Here is a 10,417-nt window from a genome sequence, read left to right as displayed (position 1 = left end):
CTGTTCTAATACTAAAGAGCTTTAAAAGGGGAAAGGATTCTTCTGAAATCAAACAATGGCTATGTAAAAATTAACTGAAAGCTGTTTATTGCACAGCTGACAAACCCCTGGTAGAGGCAACAAAAAACCTAAGAATTTGAAGACAAGAATAAAGTAATAGCATCTAGAAAAAAATACTTTGAGAAGAAGTGAAGAAGACTGTGATTCACCTTAATCAAGTACTTTTCAGAAAATGTCATGTGGATCGTTTTGGAACTATTTTGCCATTACAGTATGAGGAATTATTGGAAACACACAACAACCTGTGAAAAACTCTACACAGCAGTTCTGGGTCTAAGAAAATGTTTTTTTGTGCCACATTGGGCAGAAAATTTTCAAATCACGACCTGCAGGAACGCAATTTTCAGTAGAGAAATGGTCTCCACTTTCTTTGTATTTTTAAACCTTATCACTGTTGCCCTTTCTAGAGGTCTTTTCAATCACAGACAAGTCTACAAGACTTGACATTACATTTCAGAACATTATGGTTGTTTTGTGACATCCACGTGGCTGTGACATTTTTCTATTGTGCTTTAATAATAGGGCGGTTTGATGCATTTTGTCAACTGCAATACAAGTCTTGGTACACACTGAATTTATTGTATGTCATCTGTATTCCTTCTTGAACCTGTTTTGGTTTGACTCGAAGGTTAGAGCACACATCATAGGCAATATTGAATGCAGAAGAACATCTGTATTGTGTTTTGGAAAAATCTGCACACTAGATGTATTATGGCTTGGATTCAGAGTCCTTGTCTTGTGATGTTCTATCTCCTGATCACTGTATAGTTATGATTTTTTGACATAAAGAGGACATTGTGTTTCAGCACACAACTCCGTTATATTAATGTAACCACGTCATGTAATGTGATGTAAGCTGCTAATATCTAACTGGTAAGCTAAATCTTGTTTCTCATTTATTTATTTAATTGAGGTCTGAGTGACGCTCAGCGGAATTTTATATTGAATTTCATTTGATTGTTCTGCTGCTGTTGTTCTGTCCTGTCACCTAACACCATGCAAGAACATGCAAGTACACATACACACAAACGCATGCACAATTGTGTTCCCATCTCTCTCCTGTCGTGAGCCCAATAATACCAGCACTGCACTCCAGGACAGTACTTTTCTCTGCCTGGAACATCATCAAACTCCAGAGCATCCACACTCAAATAAACTGAGAGCAGAGTGATCAGCTAGAGAATCAAGCTGTTTCATTTAGATGAAACCATTTAGACGTATTGAGGTCATCCATATATTATCACAGTCTAAGGTTAAAGGTAACCTTTGAAAGATTTGCTCTAAATCTGCCATATTCAATGCACTTGTGATAACGATCCAGTGTGATAACTAATGGCACATAATTTGGTTTTATCTAATCATAATGTACGTTCCTGTGATATCAATGATGTTATTAGAACAGTTACCTAACCCGTGCTCTAACCCTAATCCATTTTCTCACTCAGAGCGTTATTATTGATTTGAATACCATAACAAATCATATTACGTACCTCATCCCGCTCTAGTTTCAACTAATAATACCTTAAAAGGGTTGACTCACCTGAAAAAAATGTTCAATTACATCTAGTATATCTAGCCATATAGATGGTTTATGTCCAGGTTTTCAGCTATCAATCTTTGTAATTCAACACCAACACCAACCCTTTAAACAAGCTTTAGGGCCAAACAACGAATCAAAAAGCAGCCGTCGCAGTGAGAGTTTGTGAGCCTCATAATTGCAATCAATATGGACACATGGCAAGGCTTTGCTATTAGTATGAAATAAATGATAAGTTAGCAAGAAACTGGACTGAAACAGAAAATGGAAACACATTTTGCATTAATTTGCCACATTAAACTAGTATGGAAATAGACTTGCACCTTCCACTGGTTCTCTGTCCTGTGTTATTTAGCCGATTTGGAGAGCCCCAAGCTTTAAATTGAGGAGTTGGATGGAAGTAAAAGGAAAAGTCATTTGACCTTTGTCTTTGTGCACAATTCAGTTTTTTTTTTCAATCTTTGCTCACATAAGCTTTTAGGAACTGTGTTACCAAACAAGGTGGTGATCCGTTGGATGTGTATTTCCCTTGTTCACTACCCTAACAGAACATAGTGTATTTAGGGGAGGGCATTATTTAGTCCTGCCAAGTAGGGATTTGTGTTAGTTTAGTCGCTTTCGCTGATTTACCTTACACTGTAGAATTTGAGAAGACATGTCTACAAATGGAGGAGGAAAATCATTTCATAAAGACTTTGGCTATAAGATATGTTGAGTAATATGGAAGACAGAGCCCTCTGTTAGAAAACCAGTGTACTATGACAGTGCATGGAAAATGAATTAGTTAGCATGTGCCCCATCAATGATTTAGTCATCAGCTGAAACGAAACATGACCACTCAACAAAGAAGAAAGATAGAAGAAAGAAAAAGGAATATCAGACTCCGCTGTATGAGCCATAATAATGCTTTTTAAAAGTTTTTAAAATCATATATCCCTTCATAAATGATGAAAGAGTACAGTCCGTCTGCCCAGAAAGAACATCTCATTTCATGGTGCTTGGCTCTGTTTAGATTAAAAGCACATTTGGCTTCTTCCTCTTAGTGTCAAGATCACACCAGTTGTTCTTTTATAATATGTAAAATAAATAATACATTTTATTCTACGGACACCAGAGAGGAAGTGTGAAATGCCGGACTAAGAGACAGACCTTCTGTGTCGGTTCTGTGATATTAACTATAAGTACTTGATTATTTTTTTTCCAACATATTAACATTTAAATGTTTTCAATGAGAGTTTTGGTTCTTTTCATACGGCTTTATTCTTTTAGAATAATAATCTTTTAGAAACAAAAGATTAAACAAGTTTTAAGGACACACAGTACAATCAACTCTCGTTATGGCCTACTAGAAATACTCTGCAAATGAGACACTAATCCTTTAAGCACAAAGATTACACATGTGCATTAACTTAGAAAGAGGGATTTTTTTCTCTGAAAACCTTTTCTGATAAGTACTAAATCAGAGACTCAGAGACACCGAAATAAGATTTTGCATGTCATTATTCATCCTTGGAAAGTGAATGAACAGGACTTGGCAGAGCAGACATATTGTCATCTAAAATCCAGCCCACAATAATTTATGTTTCTGTGTCAAAATTTTAAGATACGGCATCGCTTATGTGTGTCTCTTAAGAAGGCTACTATCAAAACACAAACGAAAATAAATCATTCAGCAAAACTTTTTTTCAATTTATTTTTATTTTTATTTTTATTATGACTAAAACCAGTTTACTTTACTTCATTGACACACATAACTTCACAGGGTCTTCTCAGGTCATTTAGTATACTGCCTCCTGTCTGTTTCTGGTGCCAGTATTGTTTGCTGACAGTGAACAGAGAATGTGGAGCTGGCTGAAATGGGCCCACTTCCCAGACATGTGTAGTGCACCTACAGTAATATTATAATTCAGGCTTCACTGCACTGATTTGGATATTTAAAAGCCTCATTGCTCACATTCACAGCACGCTGTAAGGTGTTTTGCTGCTGCTGCTATATTTCTACCTGCTGCTTGCTGTGGTGCGGTCTTTTACACACAAATGTCCTGTTTCTGTGCTGTCAGTCTACTGGCGTGTGGTGACCACGAACGCACGGCTGACCAGAGACGGATTTTTCCATGTTGGGTCAGATTTAAAATACTCTGGTCCTGAGCAAAATTTTGACACGAGATGACCATGCTGCATCTTTAATGAGGAAATCAAAACCTACTCACACTACAAAATACAGAACTTTAATATAGGCCTTTTATACACATCAGTGTATTGTCATTGTGCATTAATGAAAAAAACTTATTTTGAGGGGGTTTAACATTGATGTAAACATTTCAATTTGAGTTTGATCCAGCTGGCAACAAAAGGACTCTAGGGCTTAAAATAAATTGGAGATTTAAACATCAACATTTCTCTGAACCCCTGTTCATGCGTACACATGCATTGAGCAAAAAGCTAAATGTGGTTCGATTGCTCTCCCCATAGATCTGCTTATCAATAATAAAACTGACATAATGTTGTGAGGTCATTCTTGTTACCCTTTGATAAATGGTGCTTACAAGGTCTGTAGAATATAAAAGCAGAACTTAGGTCTTGGTATTTATCTTTGATTAAAGTATAGGTTTGAAATCAAATCTGTAAACAAGAGTCAGGTACCCATATGAACATTGAAACAGTTCTTGCTGGCTGTTAATCATTCCTCCTGTTCATACATGAAAATATCCCATCATAACATCCCTCTGATGGAAGAGACAGGGGTCAAAATCCACAGTCCTCATTTCTTGCAACAATTTAGTTACACAGATCAGGTGATTGTCTTCTAAAGTTACATTGTTTCAACTTCCAAGTCAAAATGTTCTCCAGTGACAAACCTATGTCAAGAATAATCTCTGAAAAAAATATGCATTAGTATTATTTTGACTAAGTGATTTTCTTGGACTGTGGCTTAATGGCATACAAAGTGATTTTAGACTGTATTATACTATTAAAGTGCACATGTTGACCATGTGATTTTCATAACTCTTCTAACTTCCTGATTTGTGGTTTATAAGCATTAGACAGGCAAATTAAAACTGACCTTTGTTCTGCCTTGAAATGCATAAATATCACTTGAACTCTTTTCTAGGTATCATGGGAGCATTCTTGTGAAAAGCACATGTCATGGTTGGAAAAATGATTGCTGGAGAAAATTAAATTTTTTTGGTTGTGTGACTCAGCAACAGTATTTTTCAAAAGTCTGTCTCTTGGCTCACCTCTGTGCATTTCATTCTCATCATATACGACTATTTGGATATTTTTGCGTGCAGCGTGGTGGTTTTCATTCAGCCTGATGGAGCTGTTGTTGTCTGGTTTCATTATGCTTCAAGTGCTCTGTTTTGTTGGTGGCTATCCCAATGGTGCTCCCACTGGTGCCTGTGAGGATATGATGCCTCGCCACTCTGGGGTGCTGCCTCAGCCCTCAGCAGCACCCTACACTCTTCTCACCAACACCAGGACGTTTCAGCCGGGCAAACCTGTTACAGGTATGTGATTATTTTATCATCAATCACTACCTTTCATTTGAGCTTTGTTACACCTTTGCCAGTTTGATTCATGGTTGCTATTGACAGTATTCCTTAGTTTAAATATCTTATTCTGGGGGGGATTTTTGGATTCTTATGTGTATGCCTCTGAATGTCCTTCATTCTTACACCTTTATTGGACTGCAATTGGTATTTATTTACTGTATAGTCACATTGTGAATACATACATCCTAAAGCAAGTAGAAAACCTGTCTGTTATAAGATCGCATTACTTTATCCAACACATACTGGCTAGTTCAAGTTTAAAAATAAAATAATTTTTGTTTATAATGCTGTTTCGTTGTTTGATTTCCTGCAGTGACTGTCACTGGACCAGAATATAGAGGTGTGCTTCTTGAAGCTCGCAGAGATGGCAGCACTAATGCTCTGGGGAGCTGGAAAATCCCTCCTCCAGACACAAAGTTTCTTCAGGTGGTCAAGCATTTTCCGCTTGAGTTACTAACAGTTGTTAAAGTGCGAGGAGGGATGGGCTGTGCATGTTAAAGACTCCCAAACAAAAAAACAGACAGAAAATATCACAGTTTTCCTTGTTGTTTTCATATTTTCTTTACCTTCTTAAGTCAGAATGGTTTTATAATGAATTTGCAAGCAACATTAACTTTACACGTGAAATCAAGATGAACAGTTTCTGATGAGTGTGGCCATTTTATTTTCACAGTGCACAGGGAATCCACAAGGAGCTGTTACTCATTCCAACACCAACCTGAAGGGCAACACCACTGTATACAGCTGGATGCCACCCAACTCTACAAGCCCAGTCTACTTCATGTAAATACTATCACAAAAACATAAATCTACTTAAAACCAAGCCATTGTCTCATATTGTCTTTTTTTTCTGTGACAGTAAGATTTTATGATTTTATGATTTAAGACTTTTTTATTTTTCCGATTTCTGCATAGTTCATTCAGTGTAACTCAATATATATTGTATTATAGAAAGCAAGCGCTTAATCCAATTCAGCCCCAAAGAGGAGAAGAGATGCATTTCTTAGCAAACTGTATCTTCTTCTCTGGAACATCTCTACAATAACTCTGTGTTTTTTGTTTTTTTCAGGGCCACAGTAGCTCAGCAGCGCACAATCTACTGGCTTAATGTGAGGTCCATCACTCTGACCACAGGTAAGTGCCGCAGGGTGACAAATTACAAATAAATTTAAAGAGAGAAACATTTGTGATGCTATATCCTAATCTTCTGCTTCCCAGAGTCACCAGGTGTCAGTCTGGCCACAGGTGCAAGTGCTCGGATGGCTGGAGAAAAACCTTTGCTTGTCCTGGGGATATGTTTTCTGATGTTACTGGTGCTGCAGGTTAACACTGTGTGAAAAGAAAATATTTCCTTCAATCTGTTGGGCTGTGGACTGATGCTGTGTATTAAAAATTCCCAAAATGTTTTTGACTTAAATTATAGATTATATAGATATTTGCAGACCTGTGAGATTCTGTATTATGCCAATGCTCTTCAGTGATTTTTTCTTAGATTTTGCTCTAAACATTTAGCCTAAAAAAAACATTTGTGCACATACACATTCATTTGGTTCCTATGTTTCATATCATACTGTAGATATAATTAGCTCTGTCCCTCTTAAAAATATACACCATCACAGACGTGAATTATAAATGTACTTAATGCCTCATGCAGTCTTGTCCATAGCTTTTATGGTGTGTGTTCTGTCTTATTTAATATGTAACAAAACACGTGGACGTCTGCAAAGAGAAGAACTGGGCCACCTTTACAGACCTGAGCTGCCATTTAAAACATTTCAAGAAAGTACATTAAAAGTTTCTAAGAGAAAGTTTTGAGTCCAAAGAGACAGGGTTAGTCTGGCTTTTATGATATTTAAAAACTACAGGATAATAAGAATGTATAACAATAGGCAGGGTAAACTTATATTCACTTATTGTACATAATCCACACATAGAATCTATATTATATTACAATATGTGTGTTGTTGTGAAAATCATTGCTCTTTATGTTGTTTTTAGTTAATGGATTGTTTTCTAGCTGTCACTGACTTTGATTCTCCTCACATATTGTATGTATATGGATGTGTTGTATTTATGTATCTCCGATGCTCAAGTTAATCCATCACTTCTCATAATTAAAAAAAACACATCAAATTAATTGTACTCCATTAATTTTTGACAGAGAATGAAAGAGAGGGAGAGATATAGAGATAGTCATACTGTGGTAGTTTGTTATTGACTGAAATATTCATTCCACTTATTGAAGAGCATGTTATGACCTGGTTTTTCCACATGGTTTGATCTATAACCTAGATTCAGTATGCTGGTTAACAGAAACCCATGCAGACACTAAAGAGGCTTAAGACATACATTATATGTGACCTCTATACCATATCCATAATTTCCTGCCTGAATCCCACATGCTCCACTCATGCTGCTGCACTTCAAAACATCTGCGCCTGAAACCAGAGGAGTAGGGACAAACATTTCTGTCTACTTTAGTGCGGTAAATACTATTTACAACCACTTTAGGTTGTCAAACTGTACATCATTTTAGGAAGAAAGCACCCACAATCCATACACAGCACACAACCACACGTGGAGCAGCGTGTTTTTGGGAAAGCAGAGGCCCTTTCAAGTTAATCTAAGATTGATACCTCCAACTAAAACAGAATAATCTTGAGCACAGAAACAGTAATCATGGAACAGCCTTGCCACGATAGGAATACATAAACGGTGTAAAAATGCAAAACTTCAGTTTGCTTTGAGCATATTCAATTCTTTCAACCCCTCCAATGCAATATCCAAAACAAATGAACACCAGCATAACCACTTATGTTAATAAGGCTGTTGATTAAACAAAGGCATGCACAACATATTTGTGGTGATACAACAGGAGTGGTTTTTAAAATAATTATGTTTGCACACATTGCAAAGAAAATCTGTTTTTGTCATTAAAATGCAGATTCATGTGACGCAGTCATCCTAAGTCAAACCAGTTAATTGACTCTGTAGGAAGTAAACTTGTCATGGTGTCAGTAGAAAGCTTCTCTTGTGTGGCTCTAACAAGGACCACTGTAATTTCTACACACTTGGTTGAGACGACGGGTTTCAGTTGGTAGCAAACTGCAACTTCATCGCTACATAGTCTGTTTTGTTTATTTGTATGCTGGATGTCTCAAAAGCAGATATAATTAAAATCTCATGGGAAGTTCAAGTATATCTTACTGTGAAGGAAGTTAAAGAAGAGATTCATAAAGGAGACAAAAAATAATGTCTTCAAGTCATAGTCATAGGCCTATGTTAAATCAACATGTTTGAATCGTGATTTTTTTTCCCCCACCCACATTTTGCAATCTAATTGTCTGGTTACTTAGGTCACGGTTAGGCCCAATCAGAGGCAGAGAAGAGGTAGGTCTTCCCATGATGTAAAGTTTGCAAATGTTACTCAACTATTCACTTATTCATTCATAAGACATATAAAAACCACATTTTGATGTTAGCCTAACACAATTCATAATTTATCCTCATTATTTCTGCTTAATAGTTGCTAAAATACCTATAGTTATAGTTTATATTCATTCACTGATTAGAGAACATTATTTGTGCTGAAAGTCATATATTGTTGTGGCTCAAACATAAACCAAATTATCCTTATTTCTTCTATAATATGATTGTTTTTTGGAACTAAATTCTAAAACAATCATGCACATGCCTCCCACAGTTTCTTTTCCAAAGCTCTCAGATGGTCAAGGTCTTTTAAGGTATCCATGTCTTAAGCAGCTTAGTCAGTCATCATCGCTAAAGATGCCAGTTTAGGGCAACATACACCTGACAATCATCCTCCTTTGGCTTAGTTTTTTAATGTTGATGCAACTCTGCACAGTTTCTAAAAAAAATTTGCCCATATAAACTGTAGTCAAGTAGGCCTATTGATCTCCAACTGACTCATGTGCCTGAGGACGCAGCCCTGGTCACATGGCCAGCGCCACTCAATAATAATTAGACTCTTTCCACTGTGGGTGAAAGGCCAGCTATATCTTTCAACAAGGGATTCAAGCCCAGGACTTAAGCACCAGTGCTACCAACTGGTTCAATAGTAATTGACTCATTGACTTGCGGAATACTGACCTCCAATGTCCAGGTCATGCTCTATGAATTCCACCCCAGTGATTTGATTTTCCATCAAGACAAGGTCATCTTCTTTTTTTAGATAGTTTGCCAGAGCTCCTGCTCATGAAATATAGTTAAATTCGAAATAACAAACAACATTTCTAATTCATTCATGAACCCTTTCTAAATATGTTCTCTACATTGTACATTTTTTATGACATGCAGTATGTACTGTTGTATGTTTATGTAAAGCACCCTCATGTGTATTATGAATATACTTTGCCAGTAAAATTTGACTTGTGCTATTATACAGATATGATATTCAACATACAACGTAGCATCTGCCTGCTTTTGATTAATCTGTATTGCATAGTGTGCTACAATACCAGCAATTTAATTTAATTTCATATTTTAATATAAATGTGAACATTTCTACCACTACCTGCTTACATCTATGAGCTGTCATCTGTAAATAACAGCTGTTTGAGAAGGATGACTTGCCTCTTTCATCTTTCTCTAATCCCTCTCTAACTCAAGCTTCTTGCACAGACTGTATTAACATGACAAGTGGCCCTGTAGTCACAGTCGGTGTTAAGCAAATCAGCATCAGATTTCAGCTAATTCGTGTGTTTAAACATGCTGTTTAAAAGCCTACCTCCCTCCTCAAAATGTGCATTTCCACTTTTGTATCGTGCAGTGTCTTGTTTAAACTAAAGCAGATCACAATATATAGTATAATTGCTAAGGTCGGAGATGGGGAATTACATACAAAATAAATGTAGCAATAGATGTCCTGTTGTATATTTCCCTGCTGTGCTGACTTGTAAACATAAACACAAGTACCGTGATTAGGTCATCAAGGGCGGCAGAGCCCTGTAACAGTAATCCTTGAAAACATCTGCCCATTTGTGCTGTATACACAAGTACACAGGCAGGCACACATGGACAGACATCCATTCAGGCACACACACACACACACTTACATGTAGATTTTCATAAACATTCTTATTCCAGATCAAACACTGATCCACATGCATGCACAGTGTGCAGATTAAGGCTATCCCTTGCTGTAGGGGCTTAGTTGACATCTCTGTCTAAGCTCTGCATCATTCACCTCCCTCTATTCCCTTCATCTTCTTTTTCCAACATGTTCAGCACCATAAAAAGGAATGAC

General features: G+C 36.9%; 1 protein-coding gene across 1 annotated transcript; it reads left to right on the top strand.

Annotated features, from left to right (window-relative positions):
* The first annotated feature begins 4,731 nt into the window (after positions 1 to 4,731).
* Positions 4,732 to 7,288, top strand: LOC127375608 (putative defense protein Hdd11). Its single transcript, XM_051421657.1, has 5 exons — positions 4,732 to 5,106; positions 5,465 to 5,577; positions 5,825 to 5,934; positions 6,221 to 6,285; positions 6,370 to 7,288. The coding sequence occupies exons 1-5, from the start codon at positions 4,914 to 4,916 to the stop codon at positions 6,486 to 6,488; spliced, it is 600 nt and encodes a 199-aa protein (XP_051277617.1). The 5' UTR covers positions 4,732 to 4,913; the 3' UTR covers positions 6,489 to 7,288.
* The last annotated feature ends 3,129 nt before the right edge of the window (positions 7,289 to 10,417 follow it).

This window comes from Dicentrarchus labrax, unplaced genomic scaffold, assembly GCF_905237075.1.
Source record: "Dicentrarchus labrax unplaced genomic scaffold, dlabrax2021, whole genome shotgun sequence".
NCBI classification, from domain to species: domain Eukaryota; kingdom Metazoa; phylum Chordata; class Actinopteri; family Moronidae; genus Dicentrarchus; species Dicentrarchus labrax.
This window is presented reverse-complemented; position numbering and strand designations above follow the sequence as displayed.

What these genes read in the sequence shown, in the direction of transcription:
- LOC127375608 (XM_051421657.1), top strand. Translation starts at nt 4,914, where the DNA reads ATGGAGCTGTTGTTGTCTGGTTTCATTATGCTTCAAGTGCTCTGTTTT. An exon ending in GCCGGGCAAACCTGTTACAG is followed by an intron (nt 5,107 to 5,464) that starts GTATGTGATTAT and finishes GATTTCCTGCAG; the next exon opens with TGACTGTCACTGGACCAGAA. An exon ending in CAGACACAAAGTTTCTTCAG is followed by an intron (nt 5,578 to 5,824) that starts GTGGTCAAGCAT and finishes TTATTTTCACAG; the next exon opens with TGCACAGGGAATCCACAAGG.